Source organism: Peromyscus eremicus, chromosome 14 (assembly GCF_949786415.1).
Source record: "Peromyscus eremicus chromosome 14, PerEre_H2_v1, whole genome shotgun sequence".
Classification (NCBI taxonomy): Eukaryota; Metazoa; Chordata; class Mammalia; order Rodentia; family Cricetidae; genus Peromyscus; species Peromyscus eremicus.
This window is the reverse complement of record NC_081430.1, coordinates 83,167,579-83,193,055: the sequence shown is the minus strand read 5'-3', so window position 1 is coordinate 83,193,055 and position 25,477 is coordinate 83,167,579. Positions and strand designations below refer to the sequence as shown.

At 44.6% G+C, this 25,477-nt stretch overlaps 1 protein-coding gene across 1 annotated transcript; it reads right to left on the bottom strand.

Annotated features, from left to right (window-relative positions):
• Positions 1-518: 518 nt before the first annotated feature.
• On the bottom strand, positions 519-25,477 carry Dlst (dihydrolipoamide S-succinyltransferase). Its single transcript, XM_059279032.1, has 15 exons — positions 25,363-25,477; positions 24,806-24,839; positions 21,008-21,056; positions 17,378-17,433; positions 16,967-17,041; positions 16,702-16,757; positions 16,097-16,208; positions 12,661-12,813; positions 11,808-11,884; positions 10,711-10,808; positions 6,303-6,433; positions 5,058-5,131; positions 4,340-4,423; positions 3,862-4,029; positions 519-2,005 (listed from the first exon to the last, which is right to left on the bottom strand). The coding sequence occupies exons 1-15, from the start codon at positions 25,423-25,425 to the stop codon at positions 1,871-1,873; spliced, it is 1,365 nt and encodes a 454-aa protein (XP_059135015.1). The 5' UTR covers positions 25,426-25,477; the 3' UTR covers positions 519-1,870.

The following is a 25,477-nucleotide window of genomic DNA, read 5'->3' as shown; positions in this document are numbered from 1 at the left end:
AGTAAGGCTGTGTTGAGGCCTGCACTCCATCATGCCCACTATCCCTGTAGTCATTCTAAGTAAGTGACCAACTCTGTCCTGACCATTGTCCCTCACCTATTACTGCTCTTAGGTGACCTCTCACTGGTCACTCTACCACAAACATCTCGGTACACGTGTGGCAACTAAGTCCAAATGAAATTAGAAGTGTTCATGTCTCTCCACGCTATCTCAGAAATAACGCAAGCCACTCCAAAGGGCAACTGTCCCTGGTGTTTTTAAAGGCTTCACATAGGTGGGAGTTGGCTTGTCAGAAGCATAGGGCTCCCTGAAGGGAACCCAGGCACCGAGAGAGAGATTAGTGGGTCCCCTGCTGGCAGTTGAATTATCATAGCACTAGCATGTCTGAAGTCTGGGATGGGGCCTCAGGACACCCAGGATAGCCAACTCCAGATGAAGGAGCTCTCAACCACAGACACCGTGGTCGCCAGCTGGGGGCTGTACAACCTGGTCAAAGGAGCGCAGATGCTGGAACCCTGTTTGAGAACATTCGCCCTTTAATTTTCATTCAAAATCAGTCTCTTTAAATACCTTAGTTACAAGTTCTGAATGGTGAAGATGGGGTAGCAGATGCTGCAGGCACTCAGTACTGGCCTTTCCCTCCCCCCAGCTTGTCCTGGATTACAGTTAGCACTAATGGCCCCATGTCAATGCCAGCAGTCTCAGGCCTCAGTGCAGCTGGATACAAAGCCTAGGAGCTTTCACACCTAGTTACTTGCATTTTACCATGTGTCAAGAAATCCCAATGATTGTGCCTGGATCCAAAGGGCAGTGCCTTAGAGATGACATCCTCCATTTCATCAGTATGCACTAACTCCTGAGGCTGGTTCCCACCAGTCCATCCTCCCCCTGTATCTGTGTCCAGCCAGAGGTACCAAGGCCTTGCTTCCCACAGGTCACACCCAGAAAGGGACAGAACAGCCCCTTCCCATCACATGCTGATACCATCTTGAATTTAAGAGCTCTAGACAACCTGATCTGGTCAGAGCCAATCCCTTCACCAGGCTCTGTCCGACTGCCATGATGTGCTAAAATCTGCTCTAAATGAGAACCATGTCCTAGATTCCTAGAACCCCGGGAAGGGTTGGTATGACCACAGTCGTATAGGATTATGCCAAAATCAATCTTCCCAGTGAGCTTACGATGGAGTCTGTGAGGGCAAGCCAGGGTTCTACTCCCACCTGTGATTATAACAGGAAACCTCAGGGGACTCTACACCATCCTGCCTATCCCCGAGGCCCCGGCCTGTGCTTCCCGAAGAGGTAGAGAGGCACCATGAAGCCGCTGACAGACAGCTCCGAACGGCGGTGAGTTAAGAGGCCAAGCAGCGCCTCTTGGCCTGGGTCCAACACCTCCACACAGGTGGCATCCCATGGGAATGTGCACAGCCGGGACAGAGCTTTGAGCCTGGGAGGCAGAGCACCCCCAGGCATGTCTGGAGAACACTTTCCAAAGATAGAAACTCAATCACATGGTCCCTGGTGGTATCCCTGTAGTATACTGTTACGGGGAGAAGCGAAACTGTCTTTGCAGAGGGCTGGAAGAAAGGCAGGAATATTAATGAGCATCCATTAAGGCTCTCCCTCTCTCCCTCTCTCAGGCCCAAGATATCAGAAGGCAAGAGAGGGACACAGAGAGAGAGAGGAAGAGTCTGGAAGGAACACTAAGAAAGACCTGTGAAAGCTGGTTACATAGTGCCCTGGCTTCCTTGCTTGAGGCCAACAGTATGGTGCCTGCCTGTCATCAGGCTAACCTGGGACTGATGAGGGGACGGGGAGAAGACTGGTTTTCAGTTCCTGCATGATCAATAGGTAGGGGGTGTGGCTTCCTCCTAAAGGTCTAGGAGGAGGACTCTTGGATCCTCTACTGCTGCCTTGATTTTCCGGAGGAAAGTCACAGCCTCTCTGCCGTCAATCAGCCGGTGGTCATAGGTCAGGGCTACATACATCATGGGTCGCACTTCCACCTGCAGAGAGAAGAGGCAACAGGTCTGCACTCTGCAGCAGAGAAGCAGCTCCGCTGAGCGAAGGGGTGAGAAAGCACAGCCCATACCAGCATTTGCACTTCCAAGTTTTTCCTACTGCGCTGCTGCCTCTGGGTAACTTGGCTTTACTACGAAGGCCACGCTTACCTCTAGTGCAAACTCTGGGGCTCAGAAGCAAGGTTTAAACAAGGAAACAGCTCCTCAAACAGCCTTCAAACAAATAAGCAACACCATACTCTACCCGCAAATCTGTTACCCAAAGGAGGTTTTCTCTTGGGTTGTGGCTGCCTGCAGGAGCTACTCTGAAGTTATAATCTTTTTTGTTGTTGCTGTTTTTTCAGACAGGTTTCTCTGTGTATCCCCCAGGCTGTCCTGGAACTGGCTCTACAGACCAGGCTGGCCTTGAACTCAGAGATCTGCCTGCCTCTGCCTCCTGAGTGCTGGGATTTAAACGCATGTGCCACCACTGCCAGGCTGCAGTTACAATCTTTATCACTATTATTTTTTTTCGATGTTGTGGATCCAACACCTAGGCAAGCACCCTTCTACTGAGAAACACCTCCAGCCTTGAAGTTAGAATTTAAAGAGAAAAATGTATGTTGTTTGTTTTCGCGTCTGGTCTCAAACTCACTGTACAACCAAGGACGACACCACATTCCTGATCCCCTGGCCTCTACTTCCCAAATGCTGTAATTACAAGCATGTACTATCATGCCTGGTTATCAAACTTGGGGCTCTGAATACACTAGACAAACCCTTTACCACTGGCTTATATCCCTATTCTAAGGGGGAAAATGAATCTTTTGAGTTCAAATTTCCTGCTATCTGCCAGGTGTGGTGGCACACACATTTAATCCCAGCACTCAGGAGGTACAGGCAAGATCTCTCAGTTCAAGGCCAGCCTGGTCTACATGGAGAATTCCAGGACAGACAGTGCTACACAGAGAAACCCTGTCTTGAAAACCCATAAATAAAAAAATAAATCTGTTACGTGTAAATCTAGGTGTGGAACTGTTCTCCAGAAAGAAGATGCACAGTTTTTGGATGTACAAAGGACTCAGTGAGACAAAAACATTCCAAACACAGCAGTCTCAGAAATCTTTTCTTATTTTTTAAACTAACTTATCTTCCAATGGCTAATTCAAGCTCTTTGGCCTCATTCCTTGAACTCCCAGAAATCTTATAATCTTCTCATACGATTCTACAGCTCATAGATTGTGATGTATTGTACCCTGTTTCCCAGGGTCAAGGACATGTCTCCCATTCTATCCACCCCTGACTCCCTGTGGCACTCTGACAATGAAGCATGCCAGCAAGTCCCAGAGGACTGGGTACAAGCCTCTTTAGCTTAGTGGTTCTCAGACTTTAACACATCACAACTGTCTGTACTTCTGTTTCGGTAGGTGTGAACTGGGGTCGAAAAGGAAACTGTTTTCAATTTGCTTTTTCAAAAAAAGTTATATTAATGTGTATGAGCATTTTGCCTACATGCATCATGTGCACATGTGCACACCTGGTACCTCAGGAGGACAGAAGAGGGTGCCTGATCCCTCAGAACTGGCATTACTGATGGCTGTGAACCACTTCCCCAGCCCGCAGCAAATGCTCTTAACTGCTGATTCGTCTCTCTAGTCCAGCACTTGCTTTTTTAACAAGCTCCCAGATGACGCTGATATCTGAGATCACAGTTTGAGAAAGTGACTTAGCTATCATTTAGTAATTAAGAAATGGAACATAAGCCTGAAATTATAGTGCATGCTTTATAATAAGGATTTATCTCTCTTATAGCCACTTAGCAATTAAAAAAAAAAAAAAACCACAAAAATGATGGTTCTTACCTTGCCTCCCACAGCCACAGGCCTGTCAAAGATGCCATGCATGCCCAGAATGGCAGACTGAGGAGGGTTGATAATGGGTGTTCCAAAAAGTGATCCAAAAACTCCTCCATTGCTAATGGTGAAAGTACCACCATCCATATCTTCAATGGCAAGTTCGTTCTTTCGGGCCTAAAAACAAGTTCATAATTGAATCATTAAGTCAAACCAGATTTCTTCACTCCAAAAAAAAGTAAATCTAGAAAATTCTTATCTGAGATCAGTAGTACAAACTCCGGCAAACAAGTCAGGTACTCAGCTAAGGTGACTGTGAGAAGAGCGTGACTGTACAATCAACATTTCTTCCCAGCAGACCCTGGCTGTTGGGGTGCCCGTCACCTGAGCATGTGAGGCTCTGGCAGATGCCTGACCAATGACAACTTCTGAAGGCTGTGTCCCCTCAACTGCCCAGCAGCTCATCCACACACTCCGTCTACTGTACCTTCTCTCCTAGTTCACTGATGGTCCGTTCAATATCTGCATAATTCATAGTTTCCACATTCCTGATGACAGGAACCACGAGACCCTGGAGTAGAAGGTTGTTTTCAGTTACAAAATAACAGTACTCTTTATAGTTATAATTTCTTTGATTTAATCCACACGTCTCCCTAACCAGAACTCCCTAAATTCAATGGAATTAAAAAGACTTACACGAAGATAAAGGAATGTGGTATGATTTTAAAAAAACAACAAAAAAACCTTACTTTTACTAATGTCCCCCTAGAAATATAGAATTGTAGAAATAACCCCTTCCATATGATCTACTTTTTAATATAAATAAATGAGATCTGTGGTGGTTTGAGTGAGAATGGCCCCCCATGGGATCAGATATTTGAACACTTAGTCTGAAGTTGGTGGAACTGTTTAGGAAGGTTAGGAGGTGTGTCCTTATTGGAGGTGTGTCACTATAGGCAGGCTCTCAGATTTCAAAAGTCATGCCATTCCCAGTTAGCCAGCTTTCTGTCAACTACTGCTCCAACATCATGTCTGCTGCCACACTCCTGTCATGATGGCAATGGACTCCTAACCCTCTGGAACTGAAGCCCACCCAATAAACTCTTTCTTCTGTAAGCTGCCTTGGTCGTGGCGTCTTATCACAGCAATGGAAAAATAACTAAGACGGGATCTAAGCAAGCACTCCCAACCTTGCCCCAACATACCCTTGGGGTAGCAACCGCAACACTGATGTCAATATAATCTCTATACACCACTTCTTTGGCTGCATCATCAATCACTATGAAAGAGAAAACATGTTACGTATAACCCTCTTGGCCAAGACTACTGAGTTAACAGAGTGAAAATTTTCAGTGGCTAATGCAGTGTGGGCTAACTAATCAACAAGAAAATAACTACATTACAAGCAACTGACTCTCTCCTTACTTCCATCCCAATTTATGACAGTATTTCCCAAGCTCTGAATGAACCTGCATGTAGGAGCATCTGTTCTTTCACAGCTCACAAAAGGTTCACACAGTAAATAAATGCACATTCACTTCTTATCTATGCAAGCCCTCCTGAGAAAAGAATGACTAGTTACTGAGTGCTCTATAAAAAGGCAAAAGAGGGTGGAGGAGGATGCCCAGCCTGCTTCCTCAGCAGGTCAGGAAAGCCTCTCTCTAGAGATCCAGGTGGGAGTGGAGGGGGTCTGGCTTTTAAATACGCCATCTTGAAATAGCAAACCAACTGCTGAAAATTGTACCTACCACTTACAGGAAAATCAAGGCTTGGGAATCTTCCCAAGAGTCTGTACTGCACTGTTAGAACACAGGTCAAATGAGAACGCTGAGATGCCTACAAGCAAAGACCCTCCTCCTCATCTACAGCACAGCACTCAATGGGGGACAGGCTGGGGATTACATGCCAAGGACTGTCAAGTGTCACTGTCCCTTTGCTACCTTCCAAGGAACACAGAAGTGCCTCAATAGGAAAGAAAGCACTGTGAGCCGCACCAGCACTTCAATGAGGAGGGTAAAAAGGAAAGAAAGTGAGCACCAAGTCTCCCCAGGGAGGCCCCTAACTGGCGATCAAACGCCAACCTGGAGCCTATGCCTGACGTGAAGTCAAGTCCCAAGTAAAGGGCCCACGGTGGTGGTGAGGAGCAGCCAGAACTTGGGAGTCCCCATGATGACAGACAGCCTGGAAAGCTGGGCTGTCCCAGAGCTACCTGCTGCCAGAGCGACCGCCATGCACACAGTAAGGAAGCTTTTCTGCCCGCTTGGTGGGGAGAAGATAGTAATCATGATAGCACTCGAGGAAGGTGAACGGAACAAATTCATTTAGGGAAGGTGGTCATGTTTCCACAATTGTGAAATAAGAAGCCTTGGTGACCCCCAAATGTGACAGCAGGTCTGTATTCATACACCCAGCTCCAAAGACCTCTGCCACACTGGTCTTAAGAAACTCACCTGCATTTACAACAGGCTGCTCCTGCAAGGCAAAGGCTGAGGCCTTCACAAACGCTGACATGAAGCCTAGTTTGAGGTTATGTTTCTTCAGGAAAGCATCTTTGTGCCGAGCTCTCATCTCTTGGATGTTACTGTTTATAAACGATACAAAAAAACTGCCAATGAAGCTCTGCGGTGCCTGTGCGTGTGCGTGCGCGTGCGCATATTGCCACAGGCGGAGTCAAAGCCCTCTGGGCAATGCTGGCAGGTGTTTTACTCCTGAGCTATGCCCCTCACCCTTTTAGAATTTCAGGACTGGGTGTCAGGAAATCGTACAGGCTAACCTTAAGCCTGCAATTCTCCCGATCCAATCCCCCAAGGAGCTGGGCTTACAGGCCTGTCCTACCTCCCAGGGTGGCTAATGCCCTATTTTGGACTTCCATAGGCTTTTTTTACCCATGTATATAACTGGAGAGCTTTTCCCTTAGTCTGTACCGTCTAAGTTCAAGTCTTGAAACATTCACTAGTGGTCAACGTAATAAACTGCTCTATCACAAAAAAACTGACCTAGAAGAATCAGTGCCAACCTATCTTCAAGATGGTTGAGCCTTTTAAAGGAATCCTTTTTTGTTCTGGAAGTTACAGATTTCAGTGACAGATAATATGAACAAAAGATCACACTGAATACCAACATCCTTTCCCTGAATGAAAAAGTATTTTTGGCTACAGTAAAATCATGTATTATCTACATTGGAAACAAATTAAGTCTATAAAAAAAAAAATCTCTTAGAAAACAATATTCCTCAGGAGGCAGGGGCAGGCGGATCTCTATGAGTTCGAGGCCAATCTTGGCTACAGAGTGAGTTCCAGGAAAGGCGCAAAGCTACACAGAGAAACCCTGTCTTGAAACTGCCCCCCCCAAAAAACAACAAAAACAAACAAAAAAACAATATTCCTCTTGTTAGAATTCTATTAAACAAACAAAAACCAAAGCTGATTACTTTGTGATACTTCTCCTTCCTAATTAGCAGAAAAAGAAAAAGCTACTCATGAAGTATGGGCTCCATGCAAGCACAAGCAATTCTACCTAACCCGGAAGGGAAAACCAATGTTCTTTCAGGCCATGCAGAGCCAGCAGATTCACAACTTCCTGAGTTAGCAGTTCTATCTACTTGCTCATGAAACAGTTACTAATACCCATCCCATGTGAGGGAGGGCTGGGCTGGGCACCAAGATACAAAGACAAGGCACAGTGCCTGCTCCTAAGATTAGCTTTACCGACTGTGGTTTCCTTGGTATTTAGAAAGTGGCTCTGTGTGGGCTGTGGCCTGTCTTTCAGATTCAGTAGCAGGGCTTGTCTCTGAGAAGACTTTGCAACTTGAACATCCTCTGGTCTATCAAGCAGGGTTTTTTGTTTTCCACACAAGCACTACAGAGTTAGTGAGAAACGTCTCTCCTATCATTTTCCCAAAGGAACGCCTATGATTATAGGAATGACATTCCATGATGGAAATTGAATTTAACTTTATCTCAGGTCCAAATGCTCAGTTCTCCCTTTCCCCCTATAATGGCTTAATTCAGCATTAACAGGAAAGATAAGATGTGGTACAGTTTTAACTGCCCACTTCAGACCTTTTGTTTTTGAAAAAAGGAAAATTTCCTAGGGGGACTGATTGGGTTTAAATGTTTATTTTCCTGAGTCTAACCTCATTTAGTGCTAGGATTACCACCCTAAAGACATTACTGGTTCCCAAGACGCAGGGCTGCAAAAGCAGGAAAGGGGTGTGATAAGTGTTTCTGCTCTCAGACCTGCCTGAATGCCATTTTCTGGTCATTAAGGAGTTTCTATTTCAGAGCTCTGCCCTTGGAGGCAGAGCTGGGACAATGGAGGAAGAAGCAAGTCTCAGAAAGGCCTCCTCTGGGTTAGCAGATAGGCACAAGACCCAAAGGGCACTCAATCAAAACCAGATTACTGGCCACAGTGAGGCCTCAGGCCACTGCTAAGTGGCACTAGATTAGCTACTGAAAGGGAGACCAGCTATTAAACTTACTTGCAATCAAGGATGCTGGGTCAACTGCGTCGTTTAGGGACATAAATATTTACATGCTTGTCTTAAGAAACTGGGTAAAATTTCAAAGACCAATTTAATTTGTGTACAATTTGCCCCTAATGCAAGAAACATAAGCTGCAGCCTTTGTGATTCATTAGTGAAAGCCCTTCCCTATACTATGGCTGCTACAGAAAATGGCACTCAGTATCCAGAAAGCTTCCCAGTAGGACAATGACGTCTAGTGAAATTAACCAGACCCCACACACTGTCAATAAACCAAGGAGACAAATCCCCTCACCAAAAAGTAGATGGAGAGACTTAATATTCAGAGAAAAGGAGATGGATGCCTTGGAGATTTGATGATTTACCTTTTAATTTAATGAATTCTTACCTTGACATTCAAAACCTAGTGAAATACGGATCTAACCTTCATCATTCTTCTCTATATATGAAATGATCGTTTCTGTTTCTTGTACTTTCTTGACTGTGTCATGAGCCAGACTGTTAAAACTACCTGGGATGATTTTCTCTATAACACTATTTAGCATTTTGTTTTTGGTTTTTGTTTGGCTGCTTTTATTTTTATCGAGACAGGGTCTCATATAGTCCAGGGTGGTTTTGAACTCTATGTAGCTGAGAATAACCCTGAATTGTTGATCTTTCTGCCTCCACACCCCAAGCACCAGGATTACAGAAGTGCACCACTGAACCTGGTTTAAATGCTTGCCATTCTTGAGTGCCCATTCAAGTTCCTTCCTCCTGGAGACCTTCCCTGGCCTTGCCTTTGCTACCCACCCTTACCAAGAGCAAAGCCACTCCCTTCTCCACTTCATACTCATTTTTATCTTTCTGATGCTCTTTTTCCAGACTGTATTTAGTGTTCACCAAAATGAGACAGTAAGCTCCAGAGAGCTTATCCCCCTGAACTGAACACTTTAGTACTCTGCATACAACAAACACTTAAAATGCTTGTTAAATAAAACTATTTTCTCTTCCCCACAATGCTTATACTCGCACACATCAAAATTTTGAACAAATTTTGTTTTGAACAAACAAGTAAATCAACAAGTAGCTCATTCCAAGAATGGGTGTCGTGAACTCAAGTCTATATTTCAGAAATTAACTTCTTTTAGGGCTGGGGCAAGCAGGAGTCTGAACCCCAAAACCCACATCAAACCCACCCACCAACCTAGGTGTGGTGACACATACTTGAAGTCTAAGAGCTGGAAAGGAAGGAGACATGCAGACCCCGGGGGCCCACTGGCCAGCCAGCTTAGCCTAGTTAACGAACTCTAGCAAACAGAAACCCTGCCTCAATAAACAAGGCAGATGACTCCCAGAACAACAATGAAGCTGATCTTTGGCTTTTATATGCACGCGTGCACACTTCTACACACACACACACACACACACACACACACACACACACACAACTTAGTTCTAATTCCATGATCAAAACTGAGAAGAGTGAGAGGTGGTAAGTCTCTGTTCTTTGGCCTGCTTGACTGAGTTGCTTGGGAACATACACAAGAAACAACCACTTTTAGAAAAAAGCAGAGTGTGGTGTCCTCGCTCTGGGCATGCTGTGAAGGGTTTCCCATTCCAAGGAGCAGTAGGTCTGGAAGTGGGCCATTACAACAGCAGGGCATAGTGGCACCATCAACATCACCCTCAGCTACACAAGGAACATCCTCATGCCTAGCCTGGGCAACACGAGAGAGCCTGTCTCAAAAGCAACCAAACAAACAATAAAAACAGGTTGGGCATGATGGCATACACCTTTAATCTCAATATTTTGGAGGCACAGGCAAGCAAATCTTTTGTGTGTTCAAGGCCAGCATTGTCTACATAGTGAGTTCTAGACCAGCCAGGGCTATATAGTGAGACCTTGCCTCAAAAACAAAACAGGGCTGGAGCAGTTATGAACACATACTGCTCTTCCAGAAGACCTAAGTTGGTTCCTGGCACTCATGTCAAGGGGCTCCCAACCACCTGTAATTCCAGTTCTCAGGGATCCAATGCCCTCTTCTGGCCTCTGTGGGCCCCACCCACACATACATACGCATAAGTAAAAATACAAAAACCTAAATAAAAAAATAATTACTTTAGGCTCATTTATCAGAAATCGTAATAGTTCAGGCATTAAAGTTCAAAAGGTGAAGCTTTTTACGTTGCAGAGGAAGCAGACACAGTATCAGCAAGGTAAATTAGCAAATGAAACCAGTGGGTCACGTTACATATGTCAACACTGAGCAAAACTGAGAAATACCTCTCCCTAGTCAAGCTGGCGATGGAATCAGCAGTGGATAAGGACTGGGTGCATTCAAGTATTCTACAAGAAACAGAGACACGGGGAACAGAAGGACTAGAGATCCCACCTCATGTCAACCTCATTAAAAGTAGTCAGCATTGCACATGTATTCTGGGCCTCCTTCAGACGCTGAGCAATGCGCTGCCGCATCCTGTTCATTTTTTCCTGCAAGGGAAAGTGGAACAAGTGTTGACAGTCTGACTACACCTTCACTCCCCAGGGAGGGAGAGAACTCAGCCTGCCGGAGATGGATGGCAAGGGCCACAGTTTTGGTTTTTGTTTTGTTTGTTTTGAGATAGGGTCTCACTACATAACCCTGACTAGCTGGGAACTCTCGATGTAGAGTTGCCCCCCAAGTACTGGGATTAATGGCACATGCCACAAAGCTAGGCCCCATCATTACTGTTTAAGCTACAGGCTTCCCTTTTCCTGAATGGCCTCAGATCAAGACCACAGAATCAGAGACCAAAGTATTCACTCAGATGTGCCTGAAATTTGACCAAGAACAGAGGCTCAGGAAATAGTGTGATTTAAAAACCAAAACCAATTTATAAAAGGAAGATTGTGGTGTAGATCCAGCCAGCTTAAGAGTCATCACAGAAAGGGCAACGTCTGTTGATAAAGACTTGCGTGAGAATAGTTACTTGGGGAACGGAAACTCAAAAAAAAAAAAAAAAAAAAAAAATTGAGGCTACGGTATTTTTAGGAAGTATTCTCAGGCAAACCCCCACACTTTTGACCATACTTCCTTGAGGTTTTTATGTCTGCTCTGACAGCTTACTGTTACAATGCAACAATCTGGTCCCCCAGTAGCCCCCCAGCTACAGCAAAATATCCCTTAAGTTTAAGAACAGAGTCCTCAACAGACTCCCTGTGTGAAGTACATGTCACTGTGGGAAGGGAAGGATGGGCTATGAAGCTTCTGTTCTCCACAGATGCCTGACTCATCTGAACCATTTCAGATAGCACAATATAGTAGAAACACCCCTGGACAAGTGCTCAGAAGACATGCTGTAGTCATACCACTTGACAGTTCTGAGACCATGGAAGGGAACTTTCTACACCCTCGAGGCCCTCAAGGGAAGCAGGGATCAGCTCTGAGCATCACAGCGTCACTCTCTACCCCGCCCCTCTGCCACTTTCCTAGAGGTTCCAGAGGCTTACCCGATGTTCTGAACGCACACCTTTAGCAGCTCCCAGCTCAACCAGTGGAGGGGCAGCGGCAGGTTTTATTGCAGAAACTGCAAATGAAGAGAAGACACAGCTACTTAGACATGGAAAGCAATACTTTCACACCCGAGTCTCACTTCATCTTCAAGATCCTAAGGTTATTAGCATCATTCCAAACCCAGATGAGCAATCTGCTCCTAGAAGAAACAAGACTGAAGTCACATGGTTAGTAGGTGGAAAGCTGGGAGGCACACCCAGCTCTTAGAAATCTAGAGGGCTTTGTACAAAGCAGCCGATGGACAGACGGATGGACGGACGGGGTGTGTTCAGAGCCACGGACAGCCTCAGACTGTACCCATGAGGGAAGACAGTACCAGAAGAGGCACTCTCTCCTCTAAGGACAGAGTATGCGGAGTCAAGATGAATTCATCTTGACTGTTCATTTGGCAGGACTCAGAACCACTCAGGAGGTAAAACCCTGGGTGTGTCAATGAGGGTGTTCCAGAGAAACTGTAAGTTCTCATTCTCAGATGGGAAGACTCGCTCTGAATGTGGGTAGCACTGTAACTCAGGCTGGGGTTTGGGAGTGAAATACACACACACACACACACACACACACACACACACACCCTTTTTTTTAAAGACGAAGTAGGTAAGTGAATGGAGCAGCAGCATTAATCTTTCTTGCTGTAAAGACTATGTGACCATCTGCCTCACACTGACACCATATCTTCTTCCCTGACATGATGGACTTCATCCTCAAAACAAACCCAACCCAACCTTTCTTGAGCTGCTCTTCATGAGGTGGTTGTTACAGCAATGAGATGATTACCTAACAGGGTCTTACCTGGCTTGCTGGAAGGAAGTTGTGAGGGGGAGGGCACTGGCGGCATCTGAGTGGGGATAGCTGCTACAGGGGGAGGAGGGGCTGCCCGTGCTTCTGGCTCTGCTTTTGGGGGTGCAGCAGGAGCTTCTGCTGGCTTGGCCTTAGCAGGAGCAGCTGGATAAAAAAAGAGATGTCACTGGCACTGTCTGGAAGGGAGGGAACCGCACTGCAGATACTAGGGAGGGTTTAGACAAAGGCCTACTTCCAATCCGTTAGGTGCTTCACCGGCAAAGCACCAAGAGAGATGCACACTACCAGAAGCCCCGACTCTATTCCCAGGACTCCCTGAATGTCCAATTGGCTCAATTCAGCTGCCTTCTCGATTTCACAAATGTTAATATCTACTCAATTTCAAATCCTGTAAATACTTTCAAAGCACCTACTAAGCCCAAGGAAATGAAACTTTTAGGACAGTGGTTCTCAACCTTCCTAACACTGTGACCCTTTAATACAGTTCCTCATGTTGTGGTGACCCAACCATACAATTATTTTTGTTGCTACTTCATAACTGTAATTTTGTTACTTTGATGAATCATAATGTAAACATCTGATATGCAGATGGTTTTAGGTGACCCCTGTGAAAGGGTCATACACCCCCCCAAAAAAAAGGGGTTACAACCAATAGGTTGAGAACCACTGTTTTAAGCAAAACCAACCTAGGCACTGAAAATGTTAAAATGGATACATAAATGTGACATACTTCTAATTACAGTAACGCTGATATATTCATCTTCTATTTTAACATAACATACAGAAGGAATACTCTCAGCCATTAAAAATAAAAAAATTTGAAGACTTTTTGTTTGCTTGTTTGTTTTTTCGAGACAGAGTTTCTCTATATCAGCTCTAGCTCTCCTGGAACTTGCTGTATAGACCAAGCTGGCCTCGAACTCACAAAGATCTGCCTGTCTCTGCCTCCCGAGTGCTGGGATTAAAGGCGTGCACCACCACCAGCAGACCTAACTGTGTACATGTGTGGATCTGCATGAAGGTATGTGCATGTAAGTGCAGGTACCAGAGAGGCCCATTAGAACCCACGGAACTGCAGCTGCAGACAACTGTGAGCTCTATGTCGGTACTGGGAAGTGAACTTGGGTCCTCTGTTAAGAGCAGTCTGTACTCTGAACTACTGAACCATCCCTCCAGCCTCTGAACTCTTTAATCTTAAATGAGCATTTGATAAAAATTTTATTTAGGGTCCTGGAGATAAGGTTCAGGAGTTCATAGAACACACTGCTCTTACAGAGGACCTGAATTCAGTTCACAACATGCACATGGGACGGGTCACAACTGCCTGTAACTCTAGCTCCAAGGTATTCAATGTCTATTCCTGGACTCTGAGGGTATCTGAGGGTACAACTGCACTTACAGTTGTACATTCATTCATAATCTTTCTCTCCATCTACACACACACACACACACACACACACACACACACACACACACACAAAATAACAGATTAAACAGATCAAAGCATTTCATCCAGGATGACTCTTAATAGGAAGCAATGAGATGCTCAAGTAATAAATATACAACTTTAATATGGACATTATATCCAGTTTTATAGTTAACTTAGAAAAAATGTATTTTAAAAGTAAAACATAAATGATAAAGCTAGGTTTGGTGGCAAACACCTTTAATCCCAGGACTTGGGAGGCAAAGATAGGCAGATCTCTGTGAAACTGAGGGCACCCTGGTCTACATATTGAGTTAAGAGTCAGTCAAGGCTACAGAGCAAGACCTTGTCTCACTAAATAATGATAATAATAATAATAATAATTAATGATGATGACAGAGTTCAGACTGGAGAGCTTGCTCAGTGAGTAAGCTCTGGCTCTGTTACCATGAGGACCTGAGTTCAGTTCCCCAGAACCAACACGACACTGGGTACAGCGGGTACGTTTACATCCCCATCCACCCATAGAAGGATGGTAGGTAGAGACAGGAGAAATCCTGGAAACTCTCGAGCCAGCTGGCCTGGCCCACACAGCAGGGAACAACTAAGAGACTTTGTCTCCAACAAGCTGGGAAGCAAGGACCAACACCCAAGAACTGTCTTCTGACCCTGCCACACATACACACACTTGTCCTCACACGAGTACACATAAACAGGCGGGCATTAAAAAAAGAAAAGGGGGTGGGGTGGACTTCAACAGATTCACTCTTCCTAGCTACTTTAGATTTTTTTCCCTCACTTTGAACTTGATCTTGGCCTGACCAACCTCAACGGTCCAATCCATCATCTTTCTGTTTGACTATTTTAACAGTTAAATGCTACAACTACAAACATTTAAATGTCAGAAAAGCAGATTTTCTAATCTTCAATATTGATTACAAGGTCCAGTACAGATATACACACACCTCTCTTTGGCATTTCTTCCAAAGACAGACTTCAATCTTTCCTAAGATGTCAGATGTGGAAAGAAAATAGACTCCTGAAGGCAGCAGGATGACTCAGTGGGTGAAGACACTTGCCACCACGTCAGACACCCTGAGCTCATTCCTGTACCCACAGGGCAGGAAAACCGACCTCCACACGAATACCTCTGCCTGTACACTCCCCCTCTACACACACACACACATATGCGCACGCCTTTAATCCCAGCACTCAGGAGGCAGACACAGGTGGATCTCACTAAGTTCGAGGCCAGCCTGGTCTACAGAGCTAGTTCTAGGACAGTCAAAGCTACACAGAGAAACCCTGCCTCAAAAAAACAAAACAAAACAAAAAGATAATTAAAAAAAAAAAAGAAAAAGAAAAAGAAAACTACACTGAATTGTCTTCAAGAAACACCGTAAAATGGTAATTCTCACTTTTTTGTTTGTTTTGTTTCTCGAGACAGGGTTTCTCTGTGTAACAGTCTTAACTGTCCTGGAACTCATGATGTAAACCAGGCTGGCCTCGAACACAGAGATCCTCCTGCCTCTGCCTCCCGAGTGCTGGGATTAAAGGCCTGCGCCACCACCATTTGGCTGTAATTCTCACTTTTAAACAGTGGCTCTAAGGCCTGACTGTACGTTGGAATCATTTGGGGGAACATTAAAAAAAAAAAAAAATCCAGCCATTATATCTGGCACTCAAAGCATTTTCATCTGTATTTTTTAAAGCGCAATGTGATTCAGGTCAGTGTGGGGAAATCACTATCTTTAGACTCTTCACTTGTTAGTTCTTTAAGAAAGGGTCCAATCTGAGAAATATGGGCTATTTTTTTTATATTCCCCTTGTTGTTCTAGAACGTGACAAAGTTCACCATACAGCAACAGGATTTCTTTGATCTCTCACTGAGAGTGCACAGAATGCCAGTGTGAGGCCTAACGGAGTTGCTACCATAGTATACTCAGCCCCAACCGCACGGGAAAACACTGGAGACCTTGACCACCGGGAGAACTTCTTTACCACCAGTTTTCCTGAGTGTGAAAAGTGGAGTTCCTCCTTCAACTTTGCCACCATCAGGTACCAAAAGAGCTTCAATGACGCCATGTGCTGGTGATGGAACCTGCACAGAAGTCTGAAAGGAAGAGATGGAGAGGGAGTCTACATTTGTATCTGCATTAGTTAACTGTGCCATCAACAGGATGAGTCATGAGAGTTGCAACATATTACATCTGGATGTTATATCTCTGCACACAGAAACACCTAAGGCCACATTTTCATAGTCAGGGAATGACAAGTCATCGCTACTGTCAAGATTCACCCTTCTAGCCTTTCTTAGAAACATTGAAACAAACTTTAGTTACCATATTTCCAAGTGATACTAGGAAAAACACGGAAAGCAGCTCAGGAACCACAAAGAAAACAAAAATAGCTATCAGATTAAAGTTACTCATCTACATAGTCCATACAGAATAATCACACTAAGCTTTAATAAATCTTTTTTCCCATGATTCTCTCAAGAACTTTTTAAGTGAGGTTAGAGCTACTTAGAATTGATCTTTGAACAATAAGCCCTATCTCTTTCCTTAGACTAACATGGAAATGTCACTGATTTAGGATAAGCCCACCTTGTCAGTTTCAATCTCACAAACCACTTCATCTTCTGCAACTGTATCTCCAACAGCTGAAAGACAATCAAAGGATACCTCCTCTTAGCCAGGAGCTTCTAGTCCCCTTTTAGCCTAATGTGTTAAAAGACCACTGTCCTCAGGACTGGCAGGAAGTAGGTATGGATGTAAAGGAAAGGTGGAGCCACAGCTCCCACTGGCTGTGTTTCAGGTAAGAGGGACCTGAGGAAGTTCTGAATTGAAACGAGAAGAAATGAACTCTTACCTTTCTCCCACCTGACATCTCCCTCTGTAACTGATTCTGCAAACGCTGGGGTTTGGACTGTAATCACATCATTCTCTAGGAGATAAACAAAAAAGGAAAATCACAAGTGCTCCATTTTGTTGTTGTTGTTGTTGTCGTCGTCGTCGTCGTCCCCCCCCCCTTTTTTTTTTTTTTCGAGACAGGGTTTCTCTGTGTAGTTCTGGAGCCTGTCCTGGATCTCGCTCTGTAGACCAGGCTGGCCTCGAACTCACAGAGATCCGCCTGCCTCTGCCTCCGGAGTGCTGGGATTAAAGGCGTGCGCCACCACCGCCCGGCTTGTGTCTTTTTCCTTTTTAATCATTTTCTTTAATAAACTCAGTCAGTTATTGCTCTTTCCAGTAAAAGTCCATTCATGAGGAATCAGGTACTTACTGCACACAGCCGTGGTTTGGAAGAAGCGAACACTGAAGACATTACTGTTGTTAATGCTACAAAAAAAAAACCAAAAACCCACAAATGTTAACTCATTTAGAATGTGAACCACTAATATCTTGTCTAGTTCAGGTACCACAGATCACCTCTTTAAACTGGTGAATCTTGACCAGATTCTCATGCAGGGGAAGTTGTCAAAGCATGTATGTCAGGCAAAACCTGGAGAGATTCTGACTCAGCAGGTAGGACCCCCAAAGCCTGATGACCTAGGTGCCATAAAGAGTGCCCTGTACTATAATGAAATGTCACTTCTCTAAAGAGTGAGACATACAGTTCTATTAAGTAAAAAAAACAAAAACCCTTGGTCCTTTGCAAACTAACCAAATGCTTTACCTTCTTGATTAGGATTTCTTTAACAAAATCTAAGATACACGGCATTTCCTAAACAGTACATTTCAGTATGCCAAATCCAAAGGTGTTTCTATCCTTAGAGTTTCAGATGTAGATCAGATAGGGTAGAAAGACGATAGTAAACTCAGAAACAAGCAAAGTTTTAGGCAACCACCATGTCCCCACAAAAAATAACCTCAAAAAAGAAGGGAAGGAGGGAGGGAGGGAAAAAGGGAAGGAGGGAGGGAGGGAGGGAGGGAGGGAGGAAGGGAGGGAGGGAGGGAGGGAGGGAGGGAGGGACTACACATCATTTCCTTCAGCACTCTTTTGCTAAGGGGCAGCACATCTGCCCATCCTGGACTCACTGCCAAGAACTTCCAGAGCAGGCCTTTTTAAACCCGGGGTAGTATACACTGGAAAGTGCTATCACCTTGTGTACACCCTCATTAACAGTTACTTCTGAAGAGTGAAAGACATATAGATACACATGGTTACGAAGGCTACCTGTCAGGCAACAGTTATTTCTATAGTTTGAAAGAATTAATTAAGCTGATGGAAACTTTTGCTTTTTACACAAGGATTCAGGGGACATTCTCAACAGGTACTTTTGTTTGTTTGTTTTGGGTTTTTTGAAGACAGGGTCTCACTATGTAGCCCTGGCTGTCCTGGAACTCACTGTCGACCAGGCTGGCCTCAAACTCACAGAGATCTGCCTGCCTATGCTTCCGGAGTGCTGGGATTAAAGGTGTACACCAACTACACCTCAATAGGTATCTTTACAATATATAAGTAAAATACTTAATTGCCTTTCAGCATTTTCAATTTATTTAACTTTATTTTATGTGCATTGGTGTGAAGATGTCAGATCTTCAGGGAACTGAAGTTACAGACAGTTGTGAGCTGCCATGTGGGTGCTGGGAACTGAGCCCGGGTCCTCTGGAAGAGCAGCCAGTGATCTTAACTCCTGAACCATCTCTCCAGCCCCTGGCCTTTTGACTTTTATGCCAGGATAACTTTATGAGGTACATATATAGTATCAAGGGGAACAATACAAAAAATGTAAAATACAGAACACAGAGTGCTGTGCATAAAGTTTTTACACACACCTAACCATGCAACAAAAGCACTTGTTCATGGGCAAAGACTAACGGCTAACATGGACACGCAGGAACTACTGCTCTGGCAGACACCTAGGAAGGTGGTTCACTGGCTACCTCTTGGAAGAGGTGTTCAATATGCTAGAGGACAAGGATAAAAAATAACTTGCCGGGCTGCAGTGGCGCACACCATTAATCACAGCCGTAGGAAGGCAGAGCCAGGCGGATCTCTGTGAATTGGAGACCAGACTAGTCTACAGAGTGAGCTCCAGGACAGACACCTAAACTACACAGAGAAATCCTGTCTCAAAAAAACAAAAACCAAAAAAAAACCCCAAAAAAACAAAAAAGAAAAACCAAAATACTTGATAGCATTTTTTTTTTTTTGCCCTTTGAAACATGTAATTGCCTATTAAATAAAAGTAAAAACGTACATCAGATGATCTTTCAATCAGGGGAGAAGATTCTGTCAAGCCTGATGACCTGAGTTTGGTCCCCCTGGGACCTACATGGTAGAAAGAGAGAACTAACATCCTCAGGTGTTCTCTAACCTTCTTCACATTTGTGCACGGTGTGCTCCCTTCACCCCACCACCCATGTCAGTAGAAGAAGAAGATTTTTTAAAAAGATCTTTAGCCGGCGGTGGTGGCGCACGCCTTTAATCCCAGCACTCTAGAGGCAGAGCCAGGCGGATCTCTGTGAGTTCGAGGCCAGTCTGGGCTACCAAGTGAGTTCCAGGAAAGGCGCAAAGCTACACAGAGAAACCCTGTCTCGAAAAAACAAAAAAACAAAACAAAACAAAAAAAGATCTTTAAAACAAAAAAGATATGCATAGAAAAAAGACAAAAAAAGCAACACAAAGGTATTACTAGGGTGACATAATTAAGGGTGACTCAACCGGAAGTTTGGATTTTTTTCACAATCAACATTCAAATAATTATGTGTTGAATTTATTACATAAATCATGATTACCCCTGATTACCCTAATTTTCATTTAAATTGCTCAAGTAATATGTTTTGACTCTCTCAGTCACTTTTTTAAATTATGAAAGCATTCCATGCTCACTGCAGAATACTAGAAACAATAAAAAGAACTCTACAATGGAATTACACAACCCATCAGAAAATGGAATAGTCTGTCTCTTTTATTTCCTACTTATCATAGTGGGAGCATGTTAAAATACTATAGCATAACCCCTGGCTATTTCTTATTTTTGAGAGGGATCTGAGTATGTAAATATTTCAAGTATAGATTCCTAGAAATGCAATTTCACAGCCAGGCATGGTGGCAAATTCCTTTATTCCCAGCACTTGGAGGATCTGAGTTCGAGGCCAGCCTGGTCTACAGAGCTATTTCCAAGATAACCAAGGCTACACAGAGAAACTCTGTCTCAAACAAACAAACAAACAACAAAAGTTTCAGGAGTTTTATACTTCTAATAGCACGTTAATGAACCATTTTTGGAACGAAAGCCAAACTTATTGTGATGCATAGTAAGAAAGTTCTCCTGCCAACTCTTCATTCACCCTGTAAACAAGGCAGCTGCACAGTTCTTGAATAGGTTACTAGAAAGCAACCTCTTAGTACCCTAAAAAAACTTGGAATACAGAATAATTCAAAACAACATTCACAAGTCCAAGTTAATCTGGACCACAAGTGGATGGCCCTTCTCCAAACTCTCCATGATGCAATAATAACATTCCTACCAAACCAGTCAAAAGTCCTAGGGCTCAACTGCTTTTTCATTACTGATTTTTAAAATGAGTAACTATGCAACCAAGAGAATGCTCTCAATTTCTACAACTATGTGACCTCCGACCCCTCGGCTTCGCTTGTATCCACCTAGAATACTCCGTTCCCTTTGATAGCCACTCTCATCAAAACAAAAAAGAAGACAGTCCCAAGTTAACCACCCAAGAAGGTCCAGGACACTCTTGGTCCAACACCTGACCACTGAATGACGACAAAGGTAGATTATAATAAAAATGACCGTGACTATCATCAAGGTTGGGTCTAGGGATTCAACATGATGACCTCAATTATAGGACTGGAGGTCTGTGAAGACATCTAGTGTTTAAATTTAGAATCCGTGTCTAAGTAAATCAACCATGGCACATATCTATATTACCCAGTGATACTTACACCATCCTCCAGCTGTAAGGGTACCCTGGTCCCTGACATAAGGAGACCCCTGTAAGAAACAAAACAACCCTTAATCAATAGCTCTTACTGTACATAGTATATTAAATGGAACTATTCATCCCATAGACCCTAGACAGAGTGGACCAACTTCAGGAGATTACATAATCTTTATCATATAGAATCATGCTTCTCAGTCTACCTGCCATATTGGCAGAGAATAGGTATGGAAGATTAAGAGTGTATATGTATCTCGAGAGGAAAGAGATCTGATGGGACAGCCCTAAAAGTTGTATAATCTACCTGCCTTTATGTTTGCATAATGTCTCTTCCCAGAGTTAGCAAATACAATTGAAACTTGAAAAATAAGACACACGATGGTGGGGCTGGAGAGGTGGCTCAGTGGTTTAGAGCTCTGGCCGAGAACCAGGGTTCAATTCCCAGCACCACATGACAGCTCACAACAGGGCATCTGACTCCTTCACACCAATGCACAACAAATAAAGTTAAAAAAAAAAAAAAAAAAAAAGACACACAATGGCTTGCCCTGTGACTTCACAGGACCTAACATGAGGTGGGGAGCTGGTCTGGGCTTTAGTGATTAGGCTAGAAAGTTTGCTGACTGAACCTAGCAGCAAAGACTAGACTGCCTTAGGCCTAGGGTCTTCAGTTTGTCCATAACTGAGCAAATCATTTCTCTCCTCGTCAGCCCTCCTCCCTCCTAAGTCTTCCATCCTGGTCCTACTAACAAAAGATGGGTCTTGAGTTCTAATTCAAAAAGGACAACTTCTCCTTTCTTTTCTGGACAGTGGCCAAAGACCCATGCAGGCTTTCCTTGACACTCTGGGTTCCCACTGTCTCTGTGAAGACTCCCTGGCCACAACTTCCACTGCTGAATACGTCTGCTTTCCTGGACCCTAATTCAAAAGGCCTGCTTATCTCCTCGTGGCAGCTGCCAGACCCACAGCTTACCTAATCTGCTGTTCTTCTCTCAAATTCTAACACAATGATCCTTGAGTTAGAGAGAGAGAGAGAGAGAGAGAGAGAGAGAGAGAGAGAGAGAGAGAGACACTCTATCCACCAAACCAACTGTCCTTATCATAAATTCATTTCCCCAATATCTACTAACCACAGCTGCTTCTTCTGAATATTATTTCTCATGTTTTCTTTGTTGTTATTTGTGTCGATTAACAACCCTTTCTACACTGTGGGTGCAGAAGATACTGACTGAGAGACAGCTGGTCCTTATGCACACTCCCTCACAAACATTCCCAGAGTCAGGTCCGTCGGTCATCTTTAAACTCAGCAGCCAATGACTGCCGTGCACATTCTAAGCAGAGCCTGTCTTGGAACTAGAACAGAGCAGCCCACACAGATGTTCGGAAACTGGAGTCCAATACAAAGTTTACCCCATAACAAGTTTCATTTGTACAGTGCATTAGGCTTATAAAGAAATTTCACACAATGGCCTCTTCATTTTCCACTCATAGCAACACCCTAAAGTGGAATGTTCACCTGCCATTATTCTTATTTTATATACAGCTAGGTTGGTGAGTAGCCTAACCAGAATGCCTGAGTCAAGATGCAAACCCCTAAGTGCAAGGCCTTTCCTTTTCCGGACAGCTTAAAAAGTGGAGAAAATACTTGTGCTGTCTTTCAGCATTCCCAGCTGCAAAGAAAGGTTATTACTGAGAATGCACTATGAACTGTGCTGAATGTCTTATGTCCTCCTGACATGGGCTTAAAGTCCAAACACCTTACAGTCCTCCTGCCCTGCTCTGTATTTCCAGCTTACCATTTCTATACCTGGTCAAATCTCTTCCTGCCTGGAAACCACAAGTCATTTCCTACCTGGACTATCATTTCCCTAGCTAACTCATGCATTCTTTAAGTCCCATCTAAAATGTCACTTCTCTGGGGAGGCCTTCACCAACATTCCCCTCTTCTGACTTCCCAAGCTGGGCTTTCACATCCTGTACTTCTTAGTAACCACAATGTTATTTTGTCCTAACGTGTACATAAATGCATATTTGCTCTGTCTATCCAGCTAGCCTGTGAGATTCTTGCAGATAGAGACCATCTGTATCCCCACTGCCTAGCAAAGCAGCTGCCATAGTAAGCACTCTAGTCTGTTGACAAGACTGGGGCATAGCTCAGTCTGGTAAGGGTTTTTTTTGCCCAGCATGCACAAAGCCTTGGGTCTGACCCTCAGCACTGCATAAAATCAGGCATGGTGGAGCAGTCCTGTGATCCTAGCACTTGCGAGGTTAAAGGTCATCATCCTTGGACTACTTATCTAGTTTAGTTGAGACTGGGCTACATGAGATTCTGTCATTCAGACAGATAGATATTCTCTGTTACAGAGTACCCAAGTAAATAAGAACACTTATTCATTCAGTAAAGCAGTTTGGACTGGGGGGGGGGCTGATTTAACCAACAGTTTTGGCTGAGTGACCTTGACCTAGAAATCTAATCCCTTGTCTTAGAATATGCTTTTGTAAAATACAGATACCAAATCTCGTTTGGTTATTGACCCAAAGATGCACAGAAAGCGTTCACAACAATGCTTGGCACAAGAAAGCCTACAGTAAGACGGAATCTTTCAACAAATATTTTCAGACCCAGATGTGGTAGCACAAGACTGTAATCCCAGCTCTCAAAGCCACAGGCCAAGAGGAAGTTCAAGGCCAGCCTGGTATACATAATAAGCTCTAACGCAGCCAGTGCTAGACAGCAAGACCTTGTCTCAAAAAATAAAAATAAAAAAGAGGAAATAAATGTTTGCCAGGCATATGATTAAATGTAAGCTACATAAGATTGATTGTTAATAACTTTCTCTCTCCCTCTACCAAAACAACAACAAAACCAACCACAACAAAACCCCACACACAACTGTTGAGAATGAAAATCAAAACTTCTGGGGCTAGAGAGATAGCTTAGAGGTTAAGAATCTGTACTGCCTTTGCACAGAACCCAGGTTGGGTTCCCAGTACCCACATCAGGCATTTCACAACCACCTGTAACTCCAATTACAGGGGATCAAGACACCTCTTGGGGTCTCTGTGGGCACATAAGGACAAGCATGCACAAACACACACACATAAAGAATAAATACACAAAAAAATAAATTTGAGGGGGTCTAAACTTCCAACAGCCTCTATACCATCATTTATTCACCTTAGGATACTGTTTCCTTTGACTAAAGTCTTCCGGCAAGACACTTTGTTTCCAATTTCAAAAGAATACCACACCTGTTTCCTCTTCACTGACTTCACGCATGCTATCCTTTCTCTCTCTCCTGCTTGTCACTTCCATAGCTCTGTCACATCCAAGTCACAGCTATAATGTCACCTACCTAATAAAATCTGTTCTGTCCACTCTCCTGTTTCCAAGCACTTACACAACCTGATCACTTGGTTAGCGATTTACACTTTGCTTTTCTAACTTCAGCCTTAAGCTCCAGGAGGACAAGACTTTTTAATCGCTGTATCTCTAATGAGTACCCAGCTCAGTGCCTGGCAGTGTAAATTCAATAACCAAGGGCCGGTGGTGTAGCTCAATGGTAAAGTCCTTGCCTCCTGTGCCCTAGGTTCCATTCCCAGCGCCACAAAAAGCAGAACATAAACCTAGTAATTATGTACCGAGTGAAGAAATGACAGCCGTTATACTTAAGGAGCATTTTGCTTCGCATCTATCTGAATTCGCTGTCTTTAAATAGCATGAGAAGAAACATCACATTTCCTGACATGCTGCTCTGCCCACGAGAAGAGCATTTTAGGTGACCACAAGGGCAGAACTTACCAGGCAGGGAACGTCTCCCTAGAGGGCAGTTCCCCTGTTGAGAAAGAAGACATTATCGACGTCACCCAAAATGAAAAAGAGGGAAGAAACATATTTTTTTTTTCAAGTGCACGTTTAACGTGCTGCTGACAGGTGAACCTCGTAACTCCGAAAGATAAACGGCAAATCACCGAGTCGGCCAAACTGTGTCAACCTCCCCACGCGACTGACACGCGCTGGTTCGGGGGAGAACGAGGCAGACAGGCCGCGGAATCCGGTTGGGGGCCGTGCCTCCCCTCCGACGGAGTCCATGTCGCGGCGGGCGCGGCTCCCAGCCCCGGAGCGGAGGGTCCGGGACAGCAGGAAACGGCCGGCGCAGGCTGCCGGGGAGAAGCCAAGGGCTGCAGAACTCCGCACACGCGGCGGGGCGGCTCCGCGGGCGTCGGCTGCCTCCGCGTCCCGGTGCCCTTGGTGCCCGGACTGGCCACGGCACAGCGCCCCTGGCCTTCAGCCCGCCCGTCCGCCCGCCCGCTGCCAGGCTCCGCACCCGCCCGGGCCCCGGCCCCGCCAGACGGTACCTTCTGGAAGGCAGAAAGCGAGCGGCTAAACGCCCGGGACACGCAGCGAGACCGGGAGAGCATCGCGGAGGAAGCGGGATGGAGGGCGGGCGGACACCGGATATAGGGCCCGGCA

Bases quoted from the DNA above. Each gene is read 5' to 3' on its own strand.
- Dlst (XM_059279032.1), bottom strand. From the start codon at position 25,425: ATGCTCTCCCGGTCTCGCTGCGTGTCCCGGGCGTTTAGCCGCTCGCTT. The intron at 16,758-16,966 runs GTAAGAGTTCAT...ATTGTCTTTCAG, and splicing joins AGATGTCAGGTGGGAGAAAG to CTGTTGGAGATACAGTTGCA. The intron at 10,809-11,807 runs GTAAGCCTCTGG...TTTCCCTTGCAG, and splicing joins GTGTGCGTTCAGAACATCGG to GAAAAAATGAACAGGATGCG.